The 20,927-nt window shown below is 44.3% G+C and overlaps 1 protein-coding gene across 15 annotated transcripts in view; it reads right to left on the bottom strand.

Moving 5' to 3' along the window:
• The window catches only part of AGRN (agrin), a 670,274-nt gene that overhangs the window by 171,386 nt on the left and 477,961 nt on the right, over window positions 1–20,927 (bottom strand). For all 15 annotated transcript variants that reach the window (XM_075327095.1, XM_075327101.1, XM_075327098.1 and 12 more), the window contains 2 exons: window positions 16,161–16,382; window positions 2,082–2,276 (listed from right to left, as the gene is read on the bottom strand). In XM_075327095.1, the coding sequence (XP_075183210.1) occupies window positions 2,082–2,276; window positions 16,161–16,382 (417 nt within the window). The remainder of the gene's footprint in view (window positions 1–2,081; window positions 2,277–16,160; window positions 16,383–20,927) is intronic.

Genomic DNA, 20,927 nt, shown 5'->3' with positions numbered 1-20,927 from the left:
AATGTGCTGGCAGGTAAGTAGAAGGAGGTTCGCAGGGCTCTGGTATGTTGGTCACAGATTATCAGTGTAGCTGTTGGATTAGGGTCTAGTGACTACTATTTGATCAGTAAAGTTTTTCCATTTGAGAATAATCTGGTGTTACCATAGAGGATATCATTTTGGCCCTGCGAACCTCCACCAACCTACCTACAGGATTCCCTGGTATCTTTTCTGATTAGGAAAATCCACACAATGGGCACGGATGATGTTACAGGGACCTTCTAATTAAAAGAGGCGCTGGGGATGCCAGTAGGTTGGGGAAGGTTCGCAGAGCTCAATTGTTGGTCATAGATTATCTGTTTGGCTGTTAGACTAGGGTCCAACGACTACTTTTTGCTCAGTAAAGTTTTTCCATTGGAGAATAATCCGGTGTAACCATAGAGGACATCATTTTCGCTCTGCGAACCTCAACCAACCTACCTGCCGGAATCCCCGATACCTCTTCTGACTACTAAACTCCGCACAATGGACACAGATGATGTTGCAGGGACCTAGTAATCAAGAGAGGCACTGGGGATGCCAGTAGGTTGGGGGACGTTCGCAGTGCTATGGTTTGATGGTCATCAGTGTGACTGTTGGACTAGGATCAAATTACTTTTTGTTAAGTAAAGTTTTTCCATTTGAGAATAATCTGGTGTTACCATAGAGGACATCATTTTGGTCCTGCGAACCTCCACTGACTTACCTCCTGGAATCCCCAGTACCTTTTCTGATTGGGAATCTCTGCACAATGGGCATGGATGATGTTACAGGGACCTAGTAATCAGGAGAGGTGCTGGGGATGCCAGTAGGTTGAGGGAGGTTTGCAACACTCTAGTTTCATGGTCACAGATTATTAGTGTGGGTGTTGGACTAGAATCAAATAATTACTTTTTGCCAAGTTTTTCCATTTGAGAATAATCCGGTTTTACCATAGAGGACATCATTTTGGCTCTGCAAACCTCCCCCGACCTACCTACTAGACTCCCCTGGACCTTTTCTGATTAGGAAATGCTGCACAATGGGCACGGATGATGTTACAGGGACCTTCTAATTAGAAGAGGCGCTGGGGATGCCAGTAGGTTGGGGGAGATTCGCAGAGCTCTGGTCATAGATTATCGGTGTGGCTGTTAGGGGTACTTTGCACGCTGCGAAATCGCTACTGCGATATCGTCAGGGTCAAATCAAAAGTGACGCACATCCGGCGCCGGTAACGACGTCGCAACGTGTAAAGCCTAGATGCGCTGATAAACGATCGCAAAAGCGTTGAAAATCAGTGATCTGTGTAGTGTCGGTTATTTTCATAATGTCGCACCAATAGGAGATACGATGCTGTTCCTCGTTCCTGCGGCAGCACACATCGCTGTGTATGAAGCCGCAGGAGGGAGGAACATCTCCTTACCTGCCTCCACCGGCTATACGGAAGGAAGGAGGTGGGCGGGATGTTTACATCCCGCTCATCTCCGCCCCTCCGCTTCTATTGGCCGCCTTCCGTGTGACGTTGCTGTGACGCCGCACGACTCGCCCCCTTAGGAAGGAGGCAGGTCGCCGGCCAGAGCGACGTCGCAGGGCAGGCAAGTGCGTGTGAAGCTGCCGCAGCGATAATGTTCGCTACCGCAGCTATCACAAGATATCGCATGTGCGACGGGGACAGGTACTATCGATGCTAGCGATGTTGCTGCGTGCACAGTACCCCTTAGACTAGGGTCCAACAACTACTTTTTGCGCAGTAAATTTTTCCATTTGAGAATAATCCAGCGTAAACATAGAGGACATAATTTTGGCCAACAGTCCCTCATATAACCCCTCACTGGTTATTATTTAATTTTATAAGAGCACTTTTTTTTTTTTATAGGTGGGGATTCCATGACATCAATGTACCAGGTATTACTGTAAGAGGACTAATGGACACAGACAGAAAAGGGCAACTAGCTCATCAAATTGCTCCATTCCACCTGCTTTGGAGGCAGAAAAGGGCTCCCTTAATTCTTGAGCCCCAGTGCCACCACACAAGTTGGACCGATGATATGTCCGCCCCAGTGTAAGAGTAACCATCTACTTACTGCAGTCTCCCTGTGCTGCTACCTGCAGGTTAATTTGCTGCGTGCAGGCTCGTACATGGAGCTCGCATTCATTGCCGTACGTGTTGCCATCAGTGCCACACACAGGTTGAGCCGAGGGCACACACTCCGTAGGGCACACGCATCGTCCGGTCTCCGCCTCGCAGATGGCTCCGAACTGACATTTTTTACAACGATCTGCAATAAAGAACATCACAAAGGGTCAGAATAAAACCTCTAAAACACCGCCGCTCGCCTTTCCAGCTGCGGTTTGTATGTCACTCGTCTGTCCTCCAAAGATAGCTTGGATGCACCTGCACCCACTTTAATTAATTGACCTGCCACCCTGCAGTAATACATCAGATGCTGTTAACTCAGCAGCCTGTCCTTGGGCGTTGTGACAAGGTCAAGAGGTATAAAAGGGACAAATGCATTAAAAAAATGTAGCGTTCATTGTAATGTGGGTGACTAATTTACTTCATCAAATCCTGTCTGCAATGTGCCTCTCGGGGGAAAATGTCACATCTCATGCGAGCTGTAAAAGGAAAGGGTGAGGGAATTTTAATAGATCATTCCACTGCTGCATTTAGATTTTGCACAAGACTCGGGAAGTCAACAGCCGGCGCGCGCGTTGTTTGCAAAAGTTTAATTCTCGCTCGGTTCTCAACTGAATTCTAATTTTTGCCCCAAGCAAATATGTTCTGGTTTTCAATAGCATTTTTTTTTTTTTTTGGTAATTGAAAATACAACTCATTTATGAAAATATTCATTTATTTTCATCGCTTCGCGAAGCAAAAACGTTCAGAGAGTCAAATGGAGGGCGTGAAGGAATAAGTATCAAGCGGGAACTCTCTAGATATTGTATCATCCCTGCCCAATACAAAAATATATCCAGTATCCAACGTATTTCATGGAAATGTAAAGCTATAATGCAAGTATTTTTAGTAGAATTTGGCCCAGCATTACACCCTGTGGCTGCCCCCTACCTCCTCTGGGGGCAACAGTGGCATCTAAGCCTCAAGGGGTGAGAACCATTCCACTCCATGTCAATGGAAATGTATTACCTATATGTGTATTCTACCAATTAAAACCGGAGATTGAGTCATTATTTTATTATCTGTTTTAATCTTTTTTTTTTGGAAATAATTAAGGGGGCGGCCACCATTCCTTAACTGCTGTTAACAGCATTTAGGAATATGATTTACCACTGCCACACACAAAAGGAACGTGAAATCCAGGTGTAATTTACATGTGAGAGAGTTGTGGTTATGACCTGCTCAGCGAGGGAGGAGATGATTTGTAATATCACCTATTGTGAATGCTGGATCCTAATTTATCTACTGTATATAGAGGTGTTATCAGTCATTCTGCAGGAAGAGGAGAAGGTGAGCTGTGACATCACCTATTGAGAATGGGGGATCCTGTGTTACTACTGTATATAGAGGTATTATCAGTCATTGTAAAGGAGGGGGAGGAGGTGAGCTGTGACATCACCTTTTGTGAATGGTGGATCCTGGGTTATCTACTGTATATAGAGGTGTTACATGTTACGAATCGGCACCTCCGTAGCCACAAGCAGCCTGCTGTGGTTCCAGGTGCGCCTAGGCGCCGGCCGCTGTTTTTTGCCATGCCTCGGGTCATTCAGTTGGCTGCTTTTTCTCCCACGGCTAAGTGTGGAGAGGCGACTAGTGCGTATGCGTGTGCCGATTTACCCCAGCCAGAGCCTAAGTCCAGGGTTTTGCCTAGTGGGCATGCTCAGCCTGATAATGCCATTTCTGAGGCTAAAGGCCGCTTTACACGCTGCGATATCGTTACCGATATCGCTAGCGTGCGTACCCGCCCCCGTCGTTTGTGCGTCACGGGCAAATCGCTGCCCGTGGCGCACAACATCGCTCGGACCCGTCACACTACTTACCTACCTAGCGACGTCGCTGTGACCGGCGAACCGCCTTCTTTCTAAGGGGGCGGTTCATTCGGCGTCACAGCGACTACACTACGCGGCCGCCCAATAGAAGCGGAGGAGACGGAGATGAGCGGGACGAACATGCCGCCCACCTTCTTCCTTCCTCATTGCGGGCGGCTGCAGGTACGGTGAGGTTCCTCGTTCCTGCGGTGTCACACATAGCGATGTGTGCTGCCGCAGGAACGACGAACAACCTGCGTCCTGCAACAGCAACGATATTTGGGAACTGGACAGCGTGTCAACGAGTAACGATAAGGTGAGTATTTTTGCTCGTTAGCAGTCGCTCATACGTGTCACACGCAACGACGGCGCTAACGAGAATGGATGTGCGTCACGAATTCCGTGACCCCAACGACATCACGTCAGCGATGTCGTTGCGTGTAAAGCGGCCTTAAGTCCTCGGTTCAGGCTACTGAGCATGCTACTACACTTAGTGTGAAAAGCCTCTTTGCACAGGTACTTGGACATCGTGCCGTGCCTAAGTCCTGTGTTGTGCCTACTGAGCATGCTCAGGCAGATAGTTTGATTTCTGAGACTGTTGTTCAGGCTACTGAGCATGCTCAGGCACTTAGTGCATCAGAGGCTAGGTCCAGTAATGACCTCACTGGGCATGTTCTTCAGGTGGCAGGCCCTGATAAGCCGCTACGCATCAGGTGTCCTGATGATGTGGTCACTCCGGACTGGCTTGCGATGGCCCGCCCCTATGACACGGCAACTCACCATTGGTCGTCAGACGATGACTGGTGAGGTGTTTGGGGCGTGGCAGCCATGCGGTCATCAGTGACGTGGCGGTTCTGGATAGGCCGCTGGTGATGTCACTGATGACGTGGCACTCCCCTATTGGCTCCTGGAGGTGCCACTGTGGTCCACCCTGCATTTGGGGTGGACCCTAGGTGATAAAAAAAGGCTGGAGACAGCATGGAGAGGTGCAGTTTTATGCCATTGCTTTGTGCACACCTCCATGCACTGTGTCTCTTTGCGGCCATAACCACTAGATTGGAAGCGGTAGGCAGGGATAAGCACCCGGTGCTGGTCATGCCAAGACACCTGTGGCTCCGCACGGTAGGGTTAGGCGCCGGGCTTCCACCTCATACCGTCCAGTTCTACTAGTGCAGCCCAATGGAGTCAACTGGGCTGCGGCTGCTGCGCCACCTTATATTGGCTTCCCAGTCAACACTACCGGTGTGACCAGCAGGCCTGAAGTGTCCTGTACACACGTGGCCAGTTGAGAGCCCCGGTGTCCAAAAACGCTAATCGGGGGACCGCTTGGTCTGACGTGTCGTACACATGTGGCCGACAGGGTGCTTTCACGGCGGTCTTCTGGTCAACGCTACCTGGTCACCACCCGGCCTGACGTGTTGACTGCACACGTGGTCTGTGTAGCGCCACAGGTACACCGAATCACTAACTGGGTTGCGTCTGGTCTGACGTGTCCCTACACATGTGACCGGTTCCCAGGTCTCCTGTGTTATTTCAGAGCAACCCAGCTCTGTATTATCCGCCTGTCAGTAATGCCCTGGTTACCTACTGTTTTGTTACCCCACCCTTAACTTTGCCCTCAGCCAAGATGGTGGAGAATGCTTCCAGTAAGCTCCTCCCTCGCCACCTGTTTGTCTTTAATATACAGCCTAGTTAAACACTCATTGCTTGAGTATTGTGTAAAGCTCCTGCTTGTAGTTCTCTTGCTGGAACCGTCTCTTTCCGGATTGTTCCTTCCTCTTATTCTGTATCCCGCACGCCTGTCAGCAACCTGATTATCGTCTGGACCTGCCGTAGAACTAAAAGTCCCAGACTGTACCTGAGTTCCCTCTTGTCAGTGTACTTGCCGCTTCCAGCGTTCTCCCCGTTTCCCGCTATTGGACTCCAGCTATTACGACTAGTATCGTGACAACGCCTTACCTTTGGGTTGCCAGCAGCTCCTTTGACATCTGGAGCACGGTGGACCCCGACTGGCGATTGGGATATATACCACCTTGTCCTAATCTGCCAGTCCCCCCGTAACATTACCCTTCATTATAATACTGTTTATTGTGATAATGAGAACACAACTAAAAAGTGATTTGTGAAGAGCAGGAAGTAGCCTAATATAAGGCTAACTGGTCAAAGAAAAAGATTTCAAGATCATTTTAAGTTTTTATAAAATATAGATAAAAAATTCAACAACGATATGTTTGAAAAATTGTACACCTTTCTGGGCAATTCTTTTTTATTACATAAATGCATGTATTTGGTGCTAAAAAAAGGTTTGCATCTGGTTTTCAAAAAAAAACAACCTTTTGCATTGGTTTCCTTCCGCAGCCTCTGTGTTGCACTGTCTTGCTGGCTGTATTGCTGGCTGCAGAACAAGTTAAAGGGAACCTGTCAGCAGAAATTTCGCCCAAAACCTAAAAGATTCCCCCTCTGCAGCTCCTGTGCTGCATTCTAGCAAGGTTCCTGTTGTTATTGTACCCCCTGTGAGACCAAAATAAAGACTTTATACAGTCTTACCTTTTTGTATGGCAATCTTTTTTTATAGTCAGGGGGGCGGGCTTTCTGGCGTCCGTTATTCTCCCTCCTGGTCCTTATTGCCGTCCCCCATCGCAGGACCAGGAAAAAGAATAACGGACGCCAGAAAGCCCGCCCCCGTAACTATAAAAAAAAGATTGCCATACGAAAAGGTAAGACTTTATAAAGTCTTTATTTTGGTCTCACAGGGGGTACAATAATAACAGGAACCTTGCTAGAATGCAGCACAGGAGCTGCAGAGGGGGAATCTTTTAGCTTTTGGGCGAAATTTCTGCTGACAGGTTCCCTTTAAGTGAGAATCTGTCAGTGAGCCCACTGTGACGGTTTGAGGGCAACTTTGTCACCCCCTTTGCGGTCTTTGTCTGAGCTCCTCTCAGTTCATTTACAACCATTCACATATCAACATTGAATGTACAGGAAAACAAAGAGCCTGTAAAAGGCAAATGGTGCAACATTTTTAATGTAATTCAATTGCAAAAATTATTTTTTTTTAGTTCAAAATACATCAAATTAAAAAAAAAGTCCCCTAAGATGGACAATCTCTTCCGAATAAAACTTGATTTAAACAATTGTTAATTTTTTCAGTTTGCTGCATAGAAATTATTGGATTTTTTTTTTTTGTATTAACCACATTATGACTGTAAAATCTCATAAATGCATGGCCCCATAATATGGCGCCTATAAAAGTCTATGGGACCGCAGTGAACATCTCTATGCAATGCATTTCATACAAAGCCATGTGTCACGCTCCAATAAATGTCGTATCACTGAACTATTGCTTCCAGGGCAGAATATCGCTGTAATACCATGCCATATGATGACACGTGATTTTGGAAATCTCAGATCCACTTTGTGGAAATTTAAATAAGGTGCAGATTTTAAATATTTAAGAAATTAATTTTTCAAAATAAAATCTGTAAACATGTGGAAGTAACGAAGCAGATTTTGGGGTGGATTAGCTGCAGTTTTGCTTACGGTATATATCTACAATATGTGCAGATGCCAAAAAATATCCTCTGAGTATTAGAACAGATTTGTAATGGGCATAACTGACATAATATGGTAGATACACTGAGTTGTAGGAGGATATTCATTAGTATTAATGTATTCTATCTTGAGGTAGCATAAAAGAAAAATGTGCCCATCACACATAGGAAAATGTGCCACCTACATTTATTTTGATGAAATAGGCAAAATTTGCACCAATTTTCACCATCTTGTAAATATACCCATCTTGTAAGAAGGACTGTTATAAAGCTGGCTGGATATAAGTATCTTTAGTGTCCCTGAAGAAGCAACTAGCGAAACGTGCGTTGGGGTACAAGGTAGAGGTCTGGTTTGCATTAATTTATTCCACTGACAGGTCTGTTTATTTTAACCCTATTCTATGTTATTTTCTGAATATTTAATCAATTTGTCTTACAGTTCATGCATGTTTGTGGTTTTTTTGCACATAATATAGTCTTAGTGGTCAATCTTTATTCTTGCTATATATCTGCACTTATACTGTTGATCTCAATCCTATCTTAGGATATGTGAAGGATATCAAATTTAATTTTTTTGCACATATGCAGCCTTAGGGATCTGCCTTTATCCTGGCTATATGCCTGTTCCTAAATGTTAATACATGTGTAGGGGTGGTAGAGCCCCCTACACATATATAGTGCATGCTTATATAAAGTGTAATGTGTTATGTGCTGTAAATGTGTTAACCATGTGTATTAGTCAGATATAGCAGAGTTGGGAATGTTAAGTAGGATGTAGTGTGAGGTTAACGATGTAGTTTATAAGCAGTAATGTAAAGCATAGGAATGTTATGGAGATAGATTGTGTTAGTAGTAGAAACAGTTCATGTCCGGGTCAGCTCACTGGGGGGGAACTAGTGTTGGGCAGATATTCACTTCCTAGTTACAGAGGGAGCTGAGAGCAAAGGTGGAAAAAGTGTCAGATGGCCATGGGGTTGGCTAGAGAGATGGGTCTCTAGGGACTCAGTTCTGCAGTGGGATTCCTGTAGTGAGGATGTGACATTATAACTTGGGTCCATCAGGGAACCTGAAAGTATCCTCCAAGGTTCAATAACCTACAGCTCACCTCGAGATGGGCTTATAAGAGACCAGGGACTAGACAGATGTCCAAGGCAAGAGTTCCTCGTGACAGGCCTAAGGAAGTCGAGTGACTAGGAGCCATCCAAGGCAGTGAGAAGACCACAGGACGCCGAGGAGAGAAGAACAGGGGAGAAGCAGAGGCAAAGGCCCGGCAGCTGGTGGTATAGGTCCCAATCAGCGGGATAGGCCCTGGGAAACAGCAGTATCGTATGTGTGGCCATGTCTGTCATGAAGGTGGAAGAATTAATGAACTTTTTGAAGTTATTTTGCAAGAGTTCTCCAGTGTCCTGTGTCTACTATCTTCTACATCCCATGATGGCTACTGGCTGCGGAGTGGTGGACACGGCCCTGAAGAGTGCAGTAAGTGTTGCACACCCTGCACAAAGCGGTCTAAAAGTACTGGGTCTTCCTAGAGAAGTGCGGAACCCTCACGGCCCGGCGTCTCCACCGTCATTCAATTGCCCTTGGCTTTTGTACTTTTTCATATATTTTTGTGGACCGATTTTGTAGCTGACTATTTGATGCCTATTCAGCTGCAGAGTATTCAGGGTAATAATGTTGGAATCCTTTTAAGATTTCTTTGAGAATATTATAGATGTTATTTTCCATATTTTGCATTACGTTTGAAGTCCTCCTGCTTCCTATGCTTATCTTCGTTTTTACTAGGTTTATGTCTTTTGTTGTTTTTAATATTTTGCATCAATAAATTAACTCTTTGATTTAATATTATTGGGTATTTATTTATTTTATATTGGAGTATATTTTTGGTGTTTACATTCATAATGTTACCCTGCGTTCCTTTTGATAAATTAGGTAAAATTTGCACCAATTTTCGCCAACTTTTAAATATTTCCAACTTATAAGGGCTGTTAAGAAGCTGGCTGGACCTGACCATCTTTAGTGTCCCTGTACATCATGCTATTTGCAGGATCAGAGAAAACCGTAGCAAAATGATACCGCTGTCCAAACTGTCAATCATCCTGAGCGCACTGCCACCAGGCAAGCAGAAAGCCAGGAGACAGGGGAGCAGTGTGCTCCTGAAGATAGCACAAGCAATAAACAACTGAAATTAGCAATTTTTAATAATAAAAAAAAAAGCTTCTTAAATTTGGCAATTGACCCAGAAATATGCTGGATTTCAGCTTCTCACATAAGCAGTCCCTCCCAAAAACAAACTATCCTCCTAATCTAAATGAATCATAATGCATTCATTGATAAGACAGAATAAGCAGGAGAGGCACTGGATCATATAGATTGAAAATGACGGCTAGGTAATGTGCACAGACAGGCAATACAAACTGAACAAATTGCTTATCAGGCTGGGGAAAAGTGCTATGATAAACATGCGTGTGCCCAGTGAGGGTGTGCATGGGAGAAGATGACACTCCGCATCACCGAGACTTGTGAGAAGGGACAAAGCCACGAGCCTCCAAAGCTAATAACAGTGCACAGTCTGACCTGTGCTCCCCGACGCTCGGCACTTTCATTACTTGAAACTAGGAGCATACTCCGAGACCTCATCATTTTACCAGGACCCAAAATCCCATCCAGCAATAAAACAATACCGTGCGGGAAGCAAACTATTAACCCTTTCCCTCTGCAGAAAACGTTCATGAATTCAGCTTTGAGAGTCCACAATTGGAAGTCGGATTATGGGTACAGGTTGGCAGAAGTAAAGTCCCCCATAAATATTAGATACCTGTCAACTATTATCAGCCGTCAGCTTTCCCCCTTATATACAGAGTTGCTCAGTTTCACTGAGCCTCTTGTATTTCCTTCTAAAGAGCTGCAGTCGGACTCCTCTGACGGCGGCTTATCAACTTTAGAACAAAGGGATCGGGTATTCATAATCCAACACCCCATATCCTTCTCTCCCCCGACACCATCTGTCAAGTATAAGGGGTACTTTGCACGTTGCGACATCGTTGGGGTCAAATCGAAAGTGACGCACATCCGGCGCCGGTAACGACGTCGCAACGTGTAAAGCCTAGGAGAGAAGATGAACGAGCATGAAACAGTCAAAAATCGGTGATCTGTGTCACATCGTTCATTTTCATAATGTCGGTGCGTCCGCAGGTACGATGTTGATTGTTGTTCCTGCAGCTCCATACAACGCTGTGTGTGAAGCCGCAGGACCGACAAACATCTCCTTACCTGCGCCCGCCGTCCACCAGCAATGCGGAAGGGAGAAGGTGGGTGGGATGTTTACATCCCGCTCATCTCCGCCCCTCCGCTTCTATTGGCCGCCTGCCGTGTGACGTCGCTGTGACGCCGCATGACCCGCCCCCTTAGGAAGCAGGTGGATTGCCGGCCAGAGCGACGTCGCAGGGCAGGTAAGTGCGTGTGAAGCTGCTGTAGCGATAATGTTCGCTATGGCAGCTATCACAAGATATTGCATGTGCAATGGGGGTGGGTACTATCGCGTTCGGCATCGCTACAATCGGCTAGCAATGTCGCAGCGTGCAAAGTACCCCTAAGAGTCAGGAGGCCCCTGTAAATTAAATGGATGGATTTGCTGATTTCAATTCGGTTTTCAGGCTACTGTAAACATTAGGCTGTTGACCAATCCCGTTGATATTGGCGGATTTGGATGATCTGCATGGGGACAGAAGTCTCAAACTGACCACTGAAAATGATACTGGATATGGAATTGATACAAGCAATCTGATAATTCTGCAAAATAGTAGAGGAATAAGAGCAAAAGTCAAAGCTCTAGTTTAATTTTATTCCACCACAACCCCCTTCAACATCTGTTTAATCCCAGATCCCAATCTATGCACCCTCCCCCTGGAATGGAACGTCTTTTGCATTTTCCGCCATTGCTTACTATCAATATAGTAAATGGCATGGTACTACGGGAAATTTTCAGGAATTCACATCAACCATTGCAAATGAGGGATAAGGTCAAACCAAACTTGGTTTCTCTTGTCCAAAGGCACAGGGCTGGACAACTGGTAGTAAAAAGTAAATTATAGAGTCTAACTTTTTGGGGTTCTTTAGATTATGTCTATGAAGGTTCTTTTTGGTGACTACTAGACTGATATATTTAGTCCGCCCAGTTAAACTGACTGTACGTATAATCTACTCTATAGTGATCGGGAACACCCACCAATCCATCAGATCGTTTATATCAGTGTACTGATCATTAAAATTCCAGGTCCAGACTAAACAAGCAGATTAAAAAATAATAATAATAAGAAGACGACGATGACGAGGAAGAAGACAACAAAGAAGAAGATGAAGAAGACCAAAAAAGAAGATGACGAAGAAGACAGTGACGAAAAAGAAGACATTGACGAAAAAGAAGACAATGAAAAAGAAAATGACGACGAGGAAGACAAAAAAGATGAAAAAGAAGACGATGACGAAGACGTCGAAAAAGAAGTCGAAAAAGAAGACTACGACGAAAAAGAAGACGACGATGAAAAAGAAGACGACGACGAAAAAGAAGACTACGAAGAAAAAGAAGAAGACAACGAAGAAGACAACGAAAGAAGAAGACGAAAAAGAAGAAAAACTACTACATAGCTAAGTCCAGAAAAGTGGCAAAGAATTTATGGAACTCAGTTATAAAACGTATCTTTTGTTAAGGCAACAAAATGCGGAAAAATTTCGTCCTGAAGCATCACATTTGTAGAAGACATTCGAGCAATCATTCCCCCTATGATTTCAAAACACTACGGCCCAGTTTACTTTTATCCTCTATGAGACAATTTTATAGCAGTTTGATTTAATTGTTGCAAAATTTTGGTGCATGTCGTAGGATTTTTTTTTTGATCGAAATATGTGCCAGTCCCTGAGTGGAGTAGATTTCTTATAGTGGCGCAGTGCATTTGAAAAATGTGCCAAATCCATTAACAGGCACATGCTTAATAAAGTTGTCACATCTTGCTGCAGCGCTTCATGAGTCGGGGACCGTATGTGCAGATTTACTTTTCCAACCTCTGAACGCTTAGTGCTAAGCACACAGTCACACTATGTAAGATTTTTTTACCCTCATTTCTTTTTGCTCGTATCTTTTCAAGAAAATCCATCTGCTGTATCCCTGGATAGTTATGAATACTGTAAAGCTTGCAGCATCTTAACCCATGATAAATTATTTACATCCTGTGCCTGTGGCTATATACTGTAAGGCACTGGTATATATATATATATATATATATATATATATATACATATCAGTAAACAGCAGGAAAGATCCCAGATTGACCTATAAACTTGGACCATTCCCTCCAAATCTCCCTGCTCTCGTATTAGAGATTGTGCTGACTGTACTAACAATTTTTGATGATATCTTCCACCTTCTCCAGAGATTTGCAGTAGAGCTTGTGTGCATCTTGATAAAGATGTTTCATGCATAGAAAACTGGAAGAGCAAAAATCTGTATTAAATCCTGACCCTCTGCTGTTACTTAGAGAGGATCCGTCACCAGACTTCACAGTACAAACTGCATACATGATTCTATAGATAACACAAACCTGATGAGGCCGGTGTAGCTACTTTTAATGGATGTATAATACTGATATCGAGATGAGTCCAGCCAAAAAGTGAGATGAGGTGACAAGTCCTAGTACGGTAAATCCAATCTCTGACCAAACAGCCTGACTCAAAGCTGCAGCTTATACTGAGCAGTGTGAGATCTCAGCAGCAACAGCCAGGAGGGACACTGAGGAGCCTTCAACCAAGCAAGTTGGGCAGAGATTAAACAGTAGCTGAAGGTAGGAGGGACAATGAGTAGCTGTCAGTCAGATAAGGTGTACAGAGTTTCAGCAGCAACATGGAGAAGGGACCTTGAAAATCTGTGAATCATTTAAGGTGGGTAGAGATTCCTCAAGGAGGAACCGTCAATCAGGTCAGGTGTGCAGAGATTTGGCCACAGACAAAAGGGGAGACAGACAAGTCCTAGTATATCCAGGATCTGCCCACACAGCCTGACTCACAGCTGCAGCTTATATTGATCAGTGTGAGATCTCAGCAACAGGGAGGAGGGATACTGAGGAGCCTTCAACCAGGCAAGTTGGGCAGAGATTAAACTGCAGCAGCAGGGAGGAGGTACACTGAGGAGCTGTCAATCGGACATGGTGGGCAGAAATTCAGCAGCAACATATAGGAGGGACACTGAGGAGCCTTCAACCAGGCAAGTTGGACAGAGATTAAACAGTAACAGCACGGAGGAAAAACACTGAAGCGCTGTCAATCAGACAAGATGGGCAGAAATTCATCAGGGACATGGAGGAGGAACCTCGAGGAGCTGTGAATCATTTAAGATGGGTAGAGATTCCTCAAGGAGGAGAGCATAGAGGAATTATCATTCGGGTTAGGTGGGCAGAAATTTGGCAGCAGCCAAAAGGGGGACACACACAAGTTCTAGTATATCCAGTCTATGCCCACACAGCCTGACTTACAGCTGGAGCTTGTACTGAGCAGTGAGAGGTCTCAGCAACAACAGGGAATAGGGACACTGAGGAGCCTTTAACCATGCAAGTTGGGGGTAGATTAAACTGCAGCAGCAGGGAGGAGGGACACTGAGGAACTGTCAGTTAGATAAGGTGGGTAGAAATTCAGCAGCAACATGGAGGAGGGACCTTAGGGAACTGTGATTCCTTTAAGTTGGACAGCGATACCTCAAGGAGAAGAACATAGCGGAATGGTCAATCGAGTTAGATGGGCAGAAATTTAGTAGCAGCCAAAAGGGGGACACAAAGGGTCTATAACTCAGGTTAGGTGGGAAGAAATTGAGTTTTAACTTTAAAAAAGGATTTAAAAAGTACACCAGTACAGTCATGGCCAAAGGTTTTGAGAATGTTACAAATATTAATTTTTTACAAAGTCTACTGCTTAGGTTTTTCTAATGGCAATTTGCATATACTCCAGAATGTCATAAAGAGTGATCAGCTTAACAGCAATTACTTGCAAAGTCAATATTGGCTAAGAAAATGAACTTCAACCCCCAAAACACATTTCAACATCATTGCATTCCTGCCTTAAAAGGAGCAGCTAACATTGTTTTAGTGATTGTTCCATGAACACAGGTGTGGGTGTTGATAAGGACAGTGCTGGCGATCAATCAGTCATGATTAAGTAAGAATGACACCACTGGACACTTTAAAAGGAGGCTGGTGCTTGGTATCATTGTTTCTCTTCAGTTAACTATGGTTATCTCTAAAGAAACACGTGCAGCCATCATTGCTCTGCACAAAAATGGCCTAACAGGGAAGAGTATCGCAGCTACAAAGATTGCACCTCAGTCAACAATCTATTGCATCATCAAGAACTTCAAGGAGAGAGCTTCCATTGTTGCCAAAAAGGCTCCAGGACGCCCAAGAAGGACCAGCAAACGCCAGGACCGTATCTTAAAACTGTTTCAGCTGCGGGATCGGACTACCAGCAGTGCTGAGCTAGCTCCGCAATGGCAGCAGGCTGGTGTGAGTGCTTCTGCACGCACTGTGAGGCGGAGACTGCTTGAGCAAGGCCTGGTTTCAAGGAGGGCAGCAAAGAAGCCACTTATCTCCAGAAAAAACATCAGCGACCGACTGATATTCTGCAAAAGGTACAGGGAGTGGACTGCTGAGGACTGGGGTAAAGTCATTTTCTCAGATGAATCCCCTTTTCGATTGTTTGGGACATCTGGAAAACAGCTTATTAGGAGAAGAAGAGGTGAGCGCTGCCACCAGTCTTGTCTCATGCCAACTGTTAAGCATCCTGAAACGATTCATGTGTGGGGTTGCTTCTCAGCCAAGGGAATCGGCTCACTCACAGTCTTGCCTAAAAACACAGCCATGAATAAAGAATGGTACTAGAATGTCCTCCAAGAGCAACTTCTCCCAACTGTCCAAGAGCAGTTTGGCGCCCAACAATGCCTTTTCCAGCATGATGGAGCACCTTGCCATAAAGTAAATGTGATCACTAAATGGCTCATGGAACAAAACAGAGATTTTGGGTCCATGGCCTGGAAACTCCCCAGATCTTAATCCCATTGAGAACTTGTGGGCAATCATCAAGAGACGGGTGAACAAACAAAAACCAACAAATTCTGGCAAAATGCAAGCATTGCTTATGCAAGAATGGACAGCGATCAGTCAGGATTTGGTCCAGAAGTTGATTGAGAGCATGCCAGGGAGAATTGCAGAGGTCCTGAAGAAGAAGGGTCAACACTGCAAATATTGACTTGCTGCATTAACTCATTCTGTCAATATAACCTTTTGGTACTCAAAATATGATTTCAATTATATTTCTGTATGTGATGTAAACATCAGACAAACACAATTAAAAACCAGAGGGCAACAGATCATGTGAAAATATAATTTTGGTGTCAATCTCAAAACGTTTGGCCATGACTGTACACCAGCCTTATTACTTTCAAAAGATGTATCCAATAATGTATGCTGTTCTGCTGACAAATCCTATGTAAGAGCCATCTGTATTTGGTATTGGTACTGGAAAAAATGTGTTTGTTTTTTTTTACACCGAGACAGCTGATGGTTATGAAGCTTGGATGTGTTGTCTTACCACAGGGCCCCTTGTGCTTAATAGTGATCTCCTTCTTAAGCGCACAAGCCGTAGACTCTAATTCACATGGATTGCCATAAGTGCGCGAGTCGCTGCCGCAGACCGGGTCATAGACGCTCTGGCACAATTGTTGGCACTCGCAGACTGGTTGCTGGTTTTTCACAACACATGCGGCTCCAAAACGGCATTCCACATTCAGGCAAGGACTGGGAGCGTGAAGATCTGCAAGAGAGAGAAAGGCATAGGTCAGCTTATAGATGTGCTAGAAAAAGGCTCGTGTGGAGAGCACAATTACAAGCGCTCCCGGAGCTGCAAGCAGGGCAAGCGGGGAGGAAGTAATGCATGCTAGTCATACTCTGCCCCCTAGAGGACGGAAGGGGACGTCAAGCTGGTTGAGCACGTGTACCCGCCAGCACTGCCGTTTTGATTAACAGGCCATTCTGGATCAAAACAAAAAGCTGTAATATACAGATACACACACCATCACAGAATTGTGAACACTCACAGAATTTGGTTTCGACAATTCCATGAATCAAAAATGCTAAGTTTTTGTTAGAAAATAAATGATGGATAATTTTAATATTGGATATGTTAAAGATTAGATTTATTTTAACAAAGCCTGTGAGTGCTACAATAATTCAGATTTTAGTGGACACCTGTTGGCATGCCCTTCTCGAAATGTGCAGAGCCTGAATTACATCGGTAGAAGCCGAATACAATGGCTGTTTTTGGTAGTAGTTTCTAAAAATGCTGCTTTTAAGTCCAAAATGATTGCAGGGTAACGGAGGAGGAAACCAAAGACTGAGCCTTGCAATGGGCAAAGGAGGCGTAGTGACGGCAAAGCACATAACACTGGTGTCATTACCAGGGGCTAAAGGCTACAAATTAGCGCCATACTTGTCTTGGGTGTCACGATTCGTCTCTGCAGAGCATCTTGCCTTTGGAGAAGCTCTGCTGCACTTTCTTGTGCTACTAAACTAGCAGTTTGTTCGACAGTGCAGGATTCCATTGGTGCTGATTACTCAGGTGTTCCACCTTCCTGGTAATTGCTCAGGCTTCTTTACTGAGCATGCTCAAACAAGGACTTCGCCAGTCGTATTTTCTGGTTCTGCAGTTGTGCTGTTGGTTTGTGTCTTTGAATTTGTTCTGATCTTTGCTCTCTGACCCTGGACTGTTATATGACTTCTCTCTGCCTGTACCCTGTTCCTGTCGTGACTTCCTGCATTTTTTACCTCAGACCGTTACCTGACCATGTCTCTGCTTCTCCCCTGAATCTATTACCTGTTCTCCTGGATTTCTGACCCTCGGATATTGACTTGACTATGCCTCTGTTTTCTCCTTGTGCTCATACACATCCTCCCATAACTAGATCCCGGCTTTCCTGACTACTCCTCCGTCCATACTTCCCGTAAGTAGTGGCTAGCATCACACTGGGACTTTATCTTGCAACTCGCTTCATTCAATGAAACTGAGCTGAGCTGTCAAACCAGACAACACACAAACAAGACTGACCTTGGAAGAAAGCAGCCATGTTCCTCTAACGTTACATGGGAGCTCATGCACTCTTCTGCTATAGTGCCGAGGTCGCGTTATTCATCTTGTTTATACACTAACTTGGGAATGTTCACACAACATTTTCGCACATGGATTTCAGAGTGGATCTGCTTCAAAATCTACATTAAAAACTTGAATGTAACCGTAAAGGGGTTTTCCCCCCATGAACAAAGTTCATTATAATAAATAGATTTTGGAATAATAATAATTTCCCCAATTGGATGTAATTAAAAAAATGTTCCTGTACTGAGATAATCTTATATATGTGTCCCTGCTGTGTACTGTGTAATGGCCGTGTCTGACCGTGCAGGGACATGGTCTGATCATACCACATCTCCTGGGCAGGGGAGGACGCAAAAGAGTATAGATACATTAAAAGTATTCCTTCTTGGAGGTAAAGCATTTTTTAAAAACAGGCATGGAAATGCTTTACCTCACAGAAAGAATAATTTGCGATACCATGCTGTAATGTCTGTATACTTTATTTTTTCCTCCCCAGCCCAGGAGATGTCGCATGATCAGACCATGTCCCTGTATAGTCATGCCATGCAATGCCCATTATCCAGTGTTATCATCAGTGGTGATGCACGTATCTGTTTAAAAAGCTAGAGGGAAAAGACCGCAATAGGGTCTTACCCAGTAGCAAGGAATTGTCGTTTCTCCAGCAGCGCAGTAATCGTTCCACATTTACAATGTTCCCAAGTGATCTACCTGTGTCTGTTGTAACCTCCTCAGATGCTGTGCGTGTGATCAGAAGTCCTTGGCACTTCCGGTCATGCGCACTAGACCTCTCTGAAGCTGGGATACATACACTTGGCTTCATACTGCGCATGACCAGACATGCCGGGGACTTCTGATCATGTGCACTGACCCGATGCCCAGCATTTTGAGGTGGTGACAACAAACACAGGTACATGCATCACCACCGATGAGGTTGGGCAATGGGCATTGAATAGCATGTTAGCACGCCCCTGTGGGTTTGATAACATGCTAAGAGGGTGAACAAGTCAGGGGAACTAAAGCCCTTGTGCTCATTAGCATATCATAAAGGATCTTTAGAAATACTTTTTCTAAAGATCTCTGTATCTATGCTACTAGATACAGGGACAGTTAGGCAGGGATTAGCAATATGCACCCATAACTGCTCGTGGTTCTGGGTCCATGTTGGACCTGACAGGTTCACTTTAAGATTGATTTACTGGAACCTCCAGAACCAGTGACAAATATGAAATAGAGGGGTCCAACCAAAATCTCTTATGGTATCATGTTTCGTCACACGGGAAAGATGGGCCTGGTTCTTGCCTACCCTGAAGTGACTTTTCTTAACCCTTAGGCCAACCTTCTCAATACCCATTAGCAAAAGATGGCGCTAACCCATAAAAGCCGCATGGGTGGCCTGTATTGTTTGGTTGTAGGTATATTAGAATATGGAACCTGAAATTTGCCCCATTGCAAGGGTATCCGGGCTGATTTTATGGGTAAAATGGACAATTTTGCAGCATTTTTAGACAGTAGGACCAAAAAATAGTGTTAGTGACATAAAAGCAACATATAAGTCAATCCAAAAGCAGCCCTGGATTCTGACTGGAAGGAAGCTAAGCTCGGGTGTCACATCCAATGTTTAGGATCACAACATGGCGGCACTGACCACAATGACTACCTGCGTGTGTTTCCATCTGTGGCAGAGCTGAGCCCACCTCCGTGTTCCGATCCGGAGCAACACAAGTCAAACATGTTAAGACAGACCGGGCGGCGTCACCACCCGAAACTGCGCGCCGCCGATAACCGCGTCCTCGCAGAACCATAGATCTTGTCTTAGAGAGAGTAATTGCTGCCTTTTCCCTCATGACTTGACCTATTTATACAGCGCTCGTGTTATCACCGAAGGGCGGTTTTCTAGAAAACACGCCAATCCGGGCAAGACGGAGTTAACCGCAGCATGCAAAAAAAAACCATAACAAGTTTATGAAAAATAACATCTGTTATTGTTTCATTTCTTCACTTTGCAAACAGTTTTTTTTCTTTCTTGCAGAAAGTGTAGTCTGAAATTAAAGCTATTGTGAGGGTTTTTTTCTCTCCTTATCCACGGAGATCCTGGTTTCCATGGCGATATTAGTGGTTGTAGGCCTTTGCTTCTAAATGTAAATTTTTGCAATGCTTAGAAATTGAAATACAGCAGATCAAAAAGCCTCACAATGCGACATCATGAGAATTCTTATGTCGGCTTCATAAAGTGCTCGCTTTTTAACCGTTTGGAATATCTAATATTCGGGAAAACATGTTGCGGATGTTGTTGTTGTTTTTTTTTGTAGTGCAGGGGTTTTATCGTTACTTCTTATGCACTTTCATTTGCATGCTTTTTCCTCTTAATATTACGCTTCCAGCCAGGCAAGTTTAGTTTTCCATTATTTTTTGTAAGTAACTTGAAAGCATAGCTGTCTAATATATGTACATTATATAGAAAAAAGAAAGAAGGAAGGAAGAAAAGAAGGAAGAAAGGGTGATAGAAGAAACGTATGGGGGGAAAGGAAAGGAGGAAAGTAAGGAAGGAAGGGAGGAAAAAGAAAGGAGGAAATGAGAAAAGAAGGAAGGAAAGAAGGAAGAAACGTATGGGGGAAAGGAAAGAAAGGAAAGGAGGAAAGTAAGGAAGGAAAGGAGGAAAAAGAAAGGAGGAAATAAGAAAAGAAGGAAGGAAAGAAGGAAGAAACGTATGGGGGAAAGGAGGAAAGTAATGAAGGAAGGAAAAAGAAAGGAGGAAATAAGAAAAGAAGGAAGGAAAGAAGGAAGAAACGTATGGGGGAAAGGAGGAAAGTAATGAAGGAAGGAAAAAGAAAGGAGGAAATAAGAAAAGAAGGAAGGAAAGAAGGAAGAAACGTATGGGGGAAAGGAGGAAAGGAGGAAAGTAAGGAAGGAAGGAAAAAGAAAGGAAGAAATAAAAAAAGAAGGAAGGAAAGAAGGAAGTAACGTATGGGGGAAAGGAGGAAAGTAAGGAAGGAAGAGAGGAAAAAGAAAGGAAGGAAAGAAGGAAGAAACATATGGGGGAAAGGAGGAAAGTAAGGAAAGAAGGGAGGAAAAAGAAAGGAGGAAATAAGAAAAGAAGGAAGGAAATAAGGAAGAAACGTATGGGGGAAAGGAGGAAAGTAAGGAAGGAAGGAAAAAGAAAGGAGGAAATAAGAAAAGAAGGAAGGAAAGAAGGAAGAAACGTATGGGGGA

This window comes from Anomaloglossus baeobatrachus, chromosome 11, assembly GCF_048569485.1.
Source record: "Anomaloglossus baeobatrachus isolate aAnoBae1 chromosome 11, aAnoBae1.hap1, whole genome shotgun sequence".
Classification (NCBI taxonomy): Eukaryota; Metazoa; Chordata; class Amphibia; order Anura; family Aromobatidae; genus Anomaloglossus; species Anomaloglossus baeobatrachus.
Note: the sequence above shows the minus strand (reverse complement) of the source record. Positions and strands in the feature narration are given on the sequence as shown.